General features: G+C 41.5%; 2 protein-coding genes across 2 annotated transcripts in view; one reads left to right on the top strand and one right to left on the bottom strand.

The window, feature by feature from the left end:
* The first annotated feature begins 1,148 nt into the window (after positions 1-1,148).
* The window catches only part of LOC140943328 (uncharacterized), a 48,096-nt gene continuing 36,376 nt past the window's right edge, over positions 1,149-12,868 (top strand). The window contains exon 1 of the mRNA XM_073392411.1: positions 1,149-1,208. Within this exon, the coding sequence (XP_073248512.1) occupies positions 1,193-1,208 (16 nt within the window). The 5' untranslated portion in view covers positions 1,149-1,192. The remainder of the gene's footprint in view (positions 1,209-12,868) is intronic.
* On the bottom strand, positions 9,186-11,091 carry LOC140944231 (uncharacterized). Its single transcript, XM_073393362.1, has 2 exons — positions 10,172-11,091; positions 9,186-10,076 (listed from the first exon to the last, which is right to left on the bottom strand). Exons 1-2 carry the CDS (start codon positions 11,057-11,059, stop codon positions 9,327-9,329), a joined length of 1,638 nt encoding a protein of 545 aa, XP_073249463.1. The 5' UTR covers positions 11,060-11,091; the 3' UTR covers positions 9,186-9,326.

Below are 12,868 nucleotides of genomic sequence, written 5' to 3'. Positions count from 1 at the left end.
ATATGGTGTGAGTCATGTATACGAGGAATATGCTCTTATACTGTGCAAATTAGCATCTGGAGTCGGAGTATCATATAGAGTTTACAGCGGGGTTTACAGCAGAACTTTGCACGCAAACAGGGTCAAAAAACAGGCATTGTCGGCGTCTCACACCAAGAACGAAACTTGTTTTTTTGATGCAAATCACGAAAAATTGATTATGTTTGTGATCGAGCTTTTTGATACATCTGAACCTCAATATAAAAAATGGAAAATCCTTAAACGTATAGAGGTTTAAAAGGTAAGTCTGAATTTTTATTAACATAGATGAACGTCTAAAAGAAAGTTTCATTCTTAATTGAATTCCTATGTGCGTGATTGCATGTTTAGCTTTTGTGTTAAGAGGAAGTCGCATTCTAAAGTCTATTTAGAAACAATGTTTCGAGGATAATGGACCCTTTTTCATACTGCAATACCTGACAATAACAAAGCGTAAAGCTACGTGCAAGCTGACGCAACAATTCCCAACAATGTTGGGATTTGTTGCCAATAATGTTGCGTCCGTTTGCACAGGGCTTTAAAACTATCTTGGTCATACTGTTAATCAGGTGTGAAAGTAAGGAAGCTGTATTCCAGGATTTCAAGATATTTTTTTTTTGGAAAAGAGAATTTCTCTACTAGACAGTTTGCTAAAAACATGCTTCGAGAACGAATGGAAACTTATCCACGTGAAGAGCAATAGTTCGTAGACAAGCCGTGTCACATAAATTGCGCATGCTCAATTGTTTGAAAAGTGTTTAGCCCTTCACCGGCGAAAAATGTCTACGCATGCTCTGGAAAAAATGACACGTGATCGATTTCGTGTAATGTGAAGGAGCAATTTGAAGTTCTTGCTGTGATAAAAATTTTAGAGGCATCAGGTTTTCATTGAGTGAATTTCTGAACATTCAATAAATCATGATGGATAACGAAGAAAGTTTTAGTAACTATTCTTTCAAGTACTTCAGTTTGGTATTTCCCTTTGGTTTCTTTCTTTCTTTCTTTATTTTTTTGGCATGAAAACCTCTGTTAGCAAGGTATAACAGTACTTTTAGAAAGATGTTTATTGTAAATCAGCTGCACCTTTTCCACAGTGACATTGACATCACAGGCACCGACCACTCTGACAGTAGCAGCAACTCTTCTGCGACAGAGTCATCTGCAGAAAGTGAAGATGACAACTGCTTCTTGTAAGTATTAAAAAAGCACATTGATCTTCCCAATAATTGCGAAAGGTGGTGTTATGTTCATTGCCCCACTTGTGTTTTGTTTTTATTGAACCAATAATACAATACTTGTTGCCGATGCTGATGAGGCTTTCAGCTCCAGTGATGACAATGATGAAGATTATTGGGGGTAAGTTTCTCTAAGATAAATTTATGTTGTGAAGGATGTACAACTCAGCTATGAATTAGTTTAAACAGTTTCCACAATCTACCTTGAGTTTTTAGGGTTTGCGCGTGTAGTTATCCAGGGATGAAGTTAAGCCTTGCGATGGATTAGGTGGATTAGGTGCCTAGTCAATGACGTCACCCATTGTTATAACCTACATACTAATTTGGATTAGGTTTACTAATGAGCGTCACTCTACTACAATAGGAACAATAGGCTTGCCTAGACTTGCCCGGGCTCTTTTAACCCTGATTGGCTCATGTAGAATCTATTATGTGTTCAACATTAAAGCGCGCTTTCCCGTCAGCATTTTATTCTTGCAATCGCTTTGCTAAAGAAAAAGTCTTATTATCACCAATATTACTCCAAACATGCAAGTCGAATCGAGCGTTACACCGCTTCTGACAGTAGATGAAGTGGAAAAAGTGCTCAAAAAAAAGTATCTCACTTCCTTGGAACTCGAAGATTATGGTGAGTTAGAAGATCGAATTCTGTATGCTCTTTACTACGGACCCTGTGGACTGAAGTGCAAAGATCCCAGTGCTGTGGAAATTGACAGCCAAGTTGAAGTGCAATGCCCTGAGAGAGTTGTGAGGAAAGATAAACAACCAATGGACCTTGACTTGATAATTAATGACATTCAAAATAAGCTTTGTTTCTAAAAGTAATAAAATTTGTTTATATTTAAATTGTGAGTCAGTGTGTGTTTGTCTCTGTCTTTGTCAAGATGGGGCTTTCTCTGTCTTTGCTTCGAGTCAACTTTTCTCTGTATCGCGCACAAGCCAAAACGTTGAAAGTGTCTTCAAGTGAAATGGAAATGCTTCAACAAAAAGTTAAAGATATGCCTGGCTCGAGTCTAGAAAAGTTGAAAAAACTCCACTCTGAGGTCTTTACAAAAGTGAACTGGGGACGATTGGTGGTATTTTTGAACTTCGCGGATCAGCTAGAATTAACCGAGGAGGAATGGGAACTATTATTTAAATTTCTCGTTCCCACTCTCACCCAGATTCGAGGGTAGCTATATAAGTAAACAGCAAGAAAAAAGAAATCATTCAGCTTTGAACCTTCATAGCAATCACTAGTAAGGGGTTGCTGGCCATCTTCACCCTCTCTGGCATTAGAGCGTATTTTCAACCGCATTCGTTGCGTATTAGCCTGTTGCGGGGGTCAAGTGATTGTACAAAATTCCGAGGTCTGTGATGGAGAAAGCATTGACCAGCATTTATCTCGACCCAAGCCAACCCGCAAGTTTCGGTGGTTTAGATGCTGTTTACAGAGCAGTCAAAGAGAAAGGAAAGAACAAGATATCGCGTAAACAAGTCCGAGATTGGTTGAGTCAGCAAGATGTTTATACTCTTCACAAGCCCGCACGAAGACGCTACAAGCGAAGCCGAGTCATCGTTCCTGGAATAGATGCCCAATTTCAAGCGGATTTGGTCGATCTTCAAAATCTCAGTCCCTACAACAAGGGTTATAAATACTTACTGACTTGTATAGATATCTTCAGCAAGTACGCTTTTGTGTTACCTTTGAAGACAAAACAAGGTCAAGAACTGGTCAAAGCCTTTCAAAAGATCCTTTCTACTGGTCGAAAACCTACCAAACTGCAGACGGATCAGGGAACAGAGTTCCTAAATCGTGTGTTCCAGAAATTTCTGCGTGACAACAACATTGACTTTTTTACAGTTAACTCTGGGCTCAAAGCCTCAGTGGTTGAGCGTTTTAACCGAACATTTAAGAATAAGATGTACAAATATTTCACGGCCAAAAACACTCTCACCTATATCAATGTATTACCCCAGTTAGTATCTTCTTACAATAACACCTACCACCGAAGTATTAAAATGAAACCGAGTCAGGTGACTAAAACGAATGAAGCTCAAGTGTGGGATACTTTGTATGGGGATGATGTTCAAAAGCCTGTGCGATTTAAATTTCAAGTGGGAGATCGTGTCAGGATTAGCAAAGTAAAGAGAATGTTTGAAAAATCATACTTACCTAATTTTACGCAAGAAATTTTTACTGTTTACAAGCGAATGGCTCGTCAAGTACCCGTTTATAAACTAAAAGATGATGCAGGTGAAATCTTAGATGGAACATTTTATGAGCCTGAATTGCAGAAAATTATTAAGAACGATGATGTGTACCGCGTCGAAAAGATTTTGCGGAAGAGAAAGCGTAAAGGAGAAGTAGAGTATCTTGTGAGATGGAAAGGATACGAAGACCCAAAATTTGATTCCTGGGTTCAGAAAAGTGATATTTTGAAGTTGTAATTTATGCGTTTTTTATTTAGTGAATAAAAGAAAAGGAAATAATAAAATGAATGGTGTGCGGTTTCTTATAAATTAAGAATACCCAGATTAAAAGTTCATTTCAACACAGGGTACGATGGAGGTAACACAGTTTTATTTGCATCTCCCTAGCAATAGCAGTCTTGATAAATGTCCTCATAACACATTAACAGAGTACCGAGTTAGTTTACCACAAACCCTAAACCTCACAGGCGAATGGGAAGTGGCTTTGACCGAGATGCATTATCCGCATAGTTGGAATAATATTCAACAGTTTCGATTTTACGTTCGAAATGAAAAACTCCACGGTGTTTGGGATTCCCTGGAGATGCTTCCGGGTCATTATTCTTCCGTCGAGGATGTCCTTCAAAAGATGAAAGAGTTGGTGGACAATGAAAATCGGTATACAGATGATGTACGGTGTTCATACGATAATCTCAGCGGAAAGGTTACAGTTCATTTGAAAAACAACGCAGAAGTCTCGCTAAATGATATGGTCTATATGCTGGGGTTCACTCCCGAACAAATTATTTCAAAGACCACCACGGGCGACAGACAAGTGGATTTGGAATACGGTTTTCACGATCTTTGCGTTTACTGTGATCTTATTCAGTCACAGCATGTTGGTGATGCACTGGTCCCTTTGCTTCGAATTTTTCCTGTAGAAGGAGAGGTCGGTCAGCGAGTCAGTAAATCGTTTGTGCGCCCTCAATATGTACCTGTCAGCAGAAAGCAATTTGAAACCATCGAAGTCAATATAAAGCGAGACACAGGGGAATCTGTGCCATTTGAGTTTGGAAGAGTGTTGTTAACACTTCATTTTCGTCAGAGTCAACCTCAGTACTTTTAAAAAATGAAAAAACTCCACGCCCCAAATCATAAGCTTTACGAACAGTACTATGTAGATCAAGCCAAACAAAAAGGTGGGAATTTACCCGCATTTCATGGAGCTCGATTTCAGCGAGGGTATGGCTTAGGTTCGATATTTAAAGGTCTGTTCCGCTGGGTGATACCTCACCTGCAACAAGGCGCTAAGGTGATTGGAAAAAAAGCTTTACAAACGGGTGTCAATGTTGCCCAAGATGTTCTTGATGGAGATAACATTAAAACGGCAATCAGCAAACAGGCTAAACAAGCTATAGGTAACATGATGTCCCAGAAGTCACAGCGGGGACAATCTGGAGCTGGCCAGAAAGGTACAAAAAGGAAAGCACAAGGAGTCAAAATCAGTTCGCCTCCAGGCAAGAAAGCAAAAACATCTCTGCAAGCGAAGAAACCTAAAACCATTTTCGACTAAGAATAGAATGGCCTTCGTTCATCACGAGTCACGCGAGTGTACTAAATCAGAGCTCGATCTTTTTACTATTCCTGCTACACAAACCTCTATTCACAAAGGGCAATGGATTGAATGTCACCCTCTCAGCAACATCACGGACACTGGTCCTATTGAATTTAACGTATCTGGAACCGGAGAAGAATATTTAGGTTTAGCGCGGACACAACTTTATGTGAAAGCTAAGATCACAAAAGCAAACGGAACTGCGTTAGATGCTGATACACAAGTGGGTCCCGTGAACCTGTTTTTACATTCCCTGTTTTCACAAGTGGACGTTTCCTTGAACGAGCGACTCATATCTGCATCCACTAACACTTACCCTTATCGCGCCATGCTCGAGTCTTTGCTGAACTATGGGGAAGAAGCTAAAACAAGTCAACTTTCTATGGCTATGTTTTACAAAGATACTGCTGGAAAGATGAATGTAGTGAACCCCTTGGCTGCAGACGATGAAGCAAACCTTGGATTAAAGGCTCGCTATGAGTTTACCAAAGAGAGTCATACGGTGGATATGATGGGACCCATTCACAGTGATATATTCTTTCAAGACCAATTGATGCTCAATGGAGTTAATTTAAGAATCAAACTGAACCGAGCCAAGAATGTGTTTTGTCTTGTGTCCTCAGCAGCCGCAGCTAATTTCAAAGTGGTTATAACAGAAGCCATCTTGTTTGTACGCAGAGTCAAGGTTGCCTCCTCTTTCTAGGCCATGCAGCTGGGCTAAAACACTCCAGCGCCAAGTACCCCATTCGCAGAATCGACTGTAAAGTACTCTCTATTCCAAGAGGATTTAGCAGTTTTAACCCTGACAACATTTTTCTGGGTCACATTCCGAAGCGCGTAGTATTGGGATGAGTGGACACAGAGGCTTACAATGGGAGTTATCGTACTAATCCCTTCAACTTCAATCACCACAATTTAACTCAAGTGGGTGTCTATGTGGACGGAGAACAAATTCCCCGAAAACCTTTGTTCCTGAAGTTTGACGCCGCTGGTGGTCAAAATGTGATAGCCGGCTATCAAAGTCTTTTCTCTGGTATTGGAACGCTTTCCCAGGATACGGGCAATCAGATAAATAAAAGTGATTATGGCTCTGGTTACACCTTATTCGCCTTTGATTTGACCCTAGATCACTGCCCGGGAGAGCATTTTGAGCTTATAAAACAAGGAAACCTACGCTTGGAGCTTCACTTCTCGGAAGCACTCGCCAATACGGTTAACCTTATAATCTACGCTGAATTTCAAAACGTGGTTGAGATCGACGCAAACCGAAACGTTCTCTGCGACTACACAAACTAAAAAATGGACACCATTCAGCTGACCCTTATTTTGAGAAAGGACAAATTTACACGAGGTGTGTTTCAAGGCGTGTATCCCTCAGACAAGCTGCCAGCAAGTGTTTCGCAATATCCAGCCCTATACATCGCCAATGTGGATAGGAGTGACAAGCCAGGTTCCCATTGGGTGGCGTTTTATTTCACCAAGGACCACCAGGGAGAATTTTTCGATTCTAACGGAGCACCTCCCAGCAAATATTCATGAACATTTACTACGTTTTTAAACAACAATTCTAGCAAGTGGATTTTTAATACTGTGACTTTACAAAGCATCTATTCCAAAGTCTGCGGACATTACTGTTTGTATTTTGCTTTATATCGTAGTCGGCAAATAAGTATGAACACCATTGTACATCGTTTTTCTAAAAACATACGTAAAAATGATAGTCTTGTCAAGTGATTTATTGAAAAACATTTTCCCATAAGTCTTCCGAAATATCGCACTGATGTAAACAAGCAAAGAGCACAAGCCCAGCACAAAGTTCAATAAATAAACACCTTGTAATTTCTTTTCAACATCTTTTATTGAGTGAACAAAATAAAGAGATGATTTACAATTCAATACAATATAACAATGTCTCTTGTGGTGATTTTATAACCGTAACCAGCGCACAGCCTCGAGGGGCGGACTCGCATTTCTTCGCCGCTGTTTTTTCACGGGAAAACTTGTCACAGGTGGGCTAGGTAGCCAACGGGAAGGACTGTTAGGGGTTTCGTCTCTCACCCTTGCTTTAAATTCTCGAATAGCACTTTGCCTCTGTGGATTACGCACTAGATTTTCCGGGACATTCATTCGCGCCAGACCCCTCGCAAACACCGACCATCCCACTGGTTCAAATCCTTTGCGGTGGCGCAATGTGTCGTTGACTAGGTCCACCAGATGAGAACCTGGAATGGGTTTGGTTTCGTACAAAAGCTCTCCTTTATCATTCCAATGCAAGACATCTTGATGCTCTTTAATTTTATCCAACAATTGTCTAGCCCAGGCTTTGTAAATTTTGGGTACACTTTTCATGACCTCTTGCTCTACGGCTGATGAAATGAATTTTTCCGGGGTAGGTTCTTCCGTAGGTTGCTCATTCTCTTCGGGTTTAGGTGTTTCTACTGCTTTGGGGGTTGATATTTTCACATGAAGAGGTTGACCTTTTCGCTGATCGTAATAAGTCAAGAACCGCTGCAACACTTGATTGTAAAACCTAGCTTTTTGTTCATCATCAAGTTCTTTACTGGATAAAATATCGGTCATTTCACCATCCAAGTTTCTCAGAGTTTGTGTGCAAGTGGGGTTAAAATCTGCTGGCGTTGCTGTAATCTTTCCAAGGTGTTCTCGGGCACGAGAACCATACGCTTTGTGTGATTCATTTTAGGTAAGAATCGAACTTAACACACGGAGAACGGGAGGTAGTAAAACACTTAAAAAATTTCCTCCGTGTTGTACCAACAATTTCTTTTTCTTATCGAGTGGTGTACTTTTTTCGGCTAAAGCGATGAAAGATTTCTTGTGAGGTAAAAGTTTTTTCTTGGCTGGCTTACTGGCAGGCACTGTTCCTTTAAGCACGTTTAAAACACACTCACAAATGGTTCTTACTAAAGCGTCGTCTGCCACCTTCAAAATGGCTTTACGCTGAGCTGGTGTACACTTGACAAGCAATTTCAGAAAATCGTGGTTCTTTCGAAGTCGCTGTGCCATCCTCAACTGAAGAAATTTGATGTGGTTCACGCTTTTTATACTTTTCTGACGTAAGCGTACTGAGTCTCCCCGGGGAAAATATTCGTACGCAGCCGGAAGTCGGTAGGTGTTTCCGGTTTAAGATCACAAAATAGATATCCATAGGGCCTTTTTGTTGCATCCTCAAACGCTTCTTGCATGTATTTGGCATGACCGGGAAACATTTGTCTTGCTAAATGATTGACTTGACTGCTACCACGCGGGCTTTTGAACACCACTAAGTAATGAGAATTCAAACTTATATCTCTCAGTCCTTTTCCACGATGAAACATGTTTTGGAGAATAAAGATCACGCTGAGATTGCGATGGTGACAGCCTTTGGTAAACAAATTAGTCATTCGCTGATCATTACTAAGCTCGTGCATTAAGTCATCAATGACGACTAAATTCCGAATAGAGGGATTAATTAGGGTTTCCAGATCACCAGGCATTCCTTCCACAAACGTAATGTTCGGAATAGTGCGTAACATGTCATCGTAGGCTGGTTGATACATGCTATAACACCAGATGATATTTTCCGGGGCACCGTCAATCATATCTTCTCCTGACTCCAGTAAACACTTTACGAATTGACTTTTCCCACAACATGTTGGGCCAGCCACAAGTGCAGGGAAAGGATGTTTCCATCTTGGGTCCATGATCACAACTGACTCTTTCAACTTCAAACACTCTTATTTATAGAATAATCGTTTTGGGTTCAGCCTCCTTGTCATACACACGAATCGCATTGGTGTTTTGTAGTTTAGCAAATTGAAGTCAATATTTTCTTTCTATCTCCGATAACTCGTGTACTTGAGTTAAATGATTTGCTAATCGAACTAAAAATTTGGATCCACAACCAGGAATGGAAAGATGATGAAAGTATGAACCAAAACTGAACAAAATGATTTAGAACACGAAATATATCAGGCCATTCGGGCCACACGGGCCTCGAGGGCCATTTTTAGCGCTCTGCTTTCCCCAGGGGTGCGCGTGGGATCTCGCGTGGCGCTCGCGCGCGCGGCTAGACAGAGAACAAGCCACGATTAAATTCAACCAATGATTTATTTACAAACTAATTTGCTATGTACAAACATCCGTGAAAAGCTACGCAAATATACTATTTACAATTAGAAGCAATCTTATGTAAATATTTCTGAAAACTATTTTTGAGAGTAATATAATACAAACTTGAGAAAACGAAAATTATTTACAAAATCCATTTTTTTACAAACTTGAACACTTTAAATGTCGAGTGGAGTGGTGCTAACTCCATCAGCCAAAACTTTACGTTTCGGGTAAAAATACGAAAAGGCATCTCTGACCTGGGTATAAGTGTACATAGTATTATTTACAACCCTGAACCCTCGATTCACCCCAGCACTATTTTGTTTTGTAAGTAAGACATTAAGGTATTTATCTTTGTTAATGTCATTGCATTTCTTATTGACACCCTTACAACTAAACTTATCTTTGGCCCCAAAACAGTAGTAGGTTTTGGAACATAAACCCACGATTCCTTGTCCCTCCCACTCAACTTTAAAAAGACCTGGCTTTCTCTTATCATAGGCCTTATGCTCCGCAGTGTCGGTACGGGGAAACCAGTTGCACTTATCTTGTTTAAATTCCGCTTTCAACTCCGGTTTGACTAAACTTTCTACACTCTCCCCAGCCATAGCGATATACGCACTGTCTGTGTCCATTTCACACATTTGAAAATCGCTACGGTTTAGATATTTGTCTAAGAAATCATAATAAAACTGTAGCATGCGAAGTTTGGCATACTGGTACACAAAAAACCCGACTTGAATGGGTAGATTTAATTTAATGGAGTTTTTGCAAGACTGCACTTCATAAGTATCTTCAGTGATGTTTTCTAGTTTACGGAAAAGGTGGGTGTTCACTTTTCGGCTGGCCTGAGCGTCACTGCAATACTCCACGTTTCTGTGTTTCAGTTGGTTGGTGATCGTCTTGCCATAGCCTGAATTGCCCACCTGAGAGATAAACAAAGATATAAGTTTTTTCTATACGTGAAAATGTATATTGTTTCCACCCCTTTATGAATGAAAGAATGAAACAAAAAACTAACCAATTTCATGGTATCTGCAATGATGGCTTTACTGGGGTCCGCATCTCCGGCTCTCCTCGCGTCTGACACCGCATCCCCAAACGGTTTGAAGCAGGGTTGAGGGGTGAACTCGATCACTTGGTGCACTTTCGTGACCTCTAAACCATGTTCCAGGTACCACTTGAGGAGGGGTGTGGCCAGCAGGATCTTTTCTCCTTTCATGCTCCCAATCAAACTGCGACGGGGTTGAGCCATGATGTTGTGCTCCTCGGCGTACGCTTTCATAAATTCACCAATATCATCGCGGCTGATTTCTGTGTTCTTGAAGATCGGGCACATTTCACTAAACTTTTCCTTTAAGTGATCTGGTACACGAATATCTACTTCCACGCACCCGAACAAACGCTCATGTCGCACCTCGCTCAATATTCGCTCGGGACTCATGATCTTGACTTGATCCAGGGTTCTTCTCACTTCGGTGGCAATAAAACGCCGTAGTTCTCGGTTGGTTCTCTTCATTTCTCTCCACTGACATTGATACATTTCCACCACGTTGTACCGTTTGCTGCGGATATACTCCGTGTTGGCTCTCGTTTCTTCTCTGATCTCAGCCATAGGTTTCTTGCGTTTCTCGTTAAACTCTTTCCCTCGGTTGAGAGAACAGTCATGACCGTGCCAATAACAGCCGTGAAACTGGTACGCAGTTTGCGTCTGCGCGTTGAAACCGTCTACAGGCAGTTTACGACCACCGATGCGCTTTTCTGTATTGTTTAACTGATGTCGGATGTGAATTCCCTCTTTGTGCGCCACCCATTCCAACCATTCAATAGCCATGCGTACAGAACTTTTCGGTTTGAACTCATTGTCCGCCAGGCGTCTCGTATAACTTCCCGTGGGCATGTCTTGCATGAGCGCCCAGAGGTACAAAGCGTTCGCGTCATACCCCACGATCTTCTCACACAGCTTAGCAGCCTCGCCTTCCTCTGCTTCTCTGATCTTTGTTTTGCCGGCTTCATGATATCGGTGGAAAATAATACTTGGGCCGCCTGTGTTGTTGTCTTTGATCAGATGGTAGAGATCACTGTTCGCCTGATCGAAGAGACTGAATTAAGTTTGAGGTGAAAGATAAGAGAAGAGGTACTTGAGGGTTAAACCAGGGACAGAAATGCCATCTTTAAACATATCGATCTTTCTTGTACCAGATTAAGAACTCTTGAAAGGTGGACATTTCATTTTCTTCCCATACTTGCTGGCAGTACTCATATTCTTCTTCTGTAATGTTTTGGTTCTTCAGACTTGAGTAGAAAGCTTCATGCGAGGGCAGAGATGTTTCTTCGAGCTTGTCCAGGCTGTCGATCCTCTCGTAAGGGAAGAAACCTTTGGTTTGCTCGCATTCATACGCTCTTAGAAACTGGTCATAGCTGAAACCCGGCGCGACATAGTTCGAAATGTCCAGAAATTTTAAGGAGTTTGTCTTTAGACACATATGGTTGCTGTTTCTTTTGACAGTGAACTTGATGGGTTGAGACTCAATGAGGTAGGGAAATACAAATTCTTTCACAGCGTTGAGATCGTACTTGCGTTGAAGCCTAGCACGGGCAGTTCTTGTAAGTATGCGTTCAGTTTTTCAGCTAGCTTTGTTAAGACTTTGTTGTCGCTAGTCTGCTCTTGACCAAACAACACATCTTCGTACTGGGCTAGCTCATCTCGCTGTTGTCTCCTCTCTTGTCTCCTCTCAGTATCCAACTCAACGTTCAGTCTTCTGTAAAAGGAAGGGTCGTTTTCTGTTACCTCATCATTGAGAAACGCGCGATCTTCCTCATTCTCCGGTTCGATTTCTTCCTCGTCGTCATCGTCATCACTTCCCATCAAATCGATATCTCTTTCGTTGTCACTTAATTCTTCATCATTATCTTCCCCTTCTTCACTTTCAGCTTGCTGACTACCCTCCTGGATATCAACAAGTATTTGCGCTAATCGGTCTTCTGTTGAGTCATCGCGGTTAGGTACTTGCTTCAGTGCTTCAAACACAGGTGCAAACTGTTCACGGAGAATAGAAGCACTTTTCAGGCTTATCTTAGTGAGGTACTGCATAAATTCTGTAATAAACACGTTTGGGTCGCCGTTAGACACAAAACATTTCGGTGCTTGGTAACCAGGCACGTTACTGCACACACTCACACTGAGGGGAACATGCGCCGATTCCCAGTTCAATTTTTCTGTGTTCTTCAGTTCTTGCGCTTTTTCCTTGTCAAAAAAGCACTCAAAATCAAACGTGGCGCGGTAAGGAAAATAGCGGGTTTCTTCTGGGACAATAATTCCTTCGTCTTCGAGTTCCTCAAAGATGGTTTTGGGTACATGGTACGCTCCGCCAGGATACTTGAGGTGGACTTTGCCGTCACAGGTCTTTTCGTGTCTATTCAATCTGAAGCCTTTTTTCCAGTATTTACCACATCTTGAACAGCAGAAGGACTTTGAGTACCGGGCGAGATCTTTAATATACGAGAAATGGTTCTCATAGAGGTTGAGGTACAGAGTACAAGCGTAATGGCGGTGAGAGCGGCGAATGAGTGAAGCAGAGATGTCAGGTCTATTTTCTTCATTTTCTTCGTGTTCTTCGCAATGTGTTTGGGTTGGCGCGAGACTGTATACTTGAATGTTCACCTCGTATACTTTCTCTAACTGGTCTAGTTCAGACAACTTCACCCCATGGAACTT

The sequence above is a fragment of the Porites lutea genome, chromosome 7 (assembly GCF_958299795.1).
Source record: "Porites lutea chromosome 7, jaPorLute2.1, whole genome shotgun sequence".
Lineage (NCBI taxonomy): Eukaryota > Metazoa > Cnidaria > Anthozoa > Scleractinia > Poritidae > Porites > Porites lutea.
The sequence above is the reverse complement of the archived record's forward strand: the minus strand, read 5'-3'. Positions and strand labels throughout refer to the sequence as shown.

Coding starts and splice junctions, on each gene's coding strand:
- LOC140944231 (XM_073393362.1), bottom strand. CDS start 11,059: ATGCAAGACATGCCCACGGGAAGTTATACGAGACGCCTGGCGGACAAT. Junction 10,077..10,171: donor TTGCAGATACCATGAAATTG/GTTAGTTTTTTG, acceptor TTTATCTCTCAG/GTGGGCAATTCAGGCTATGG.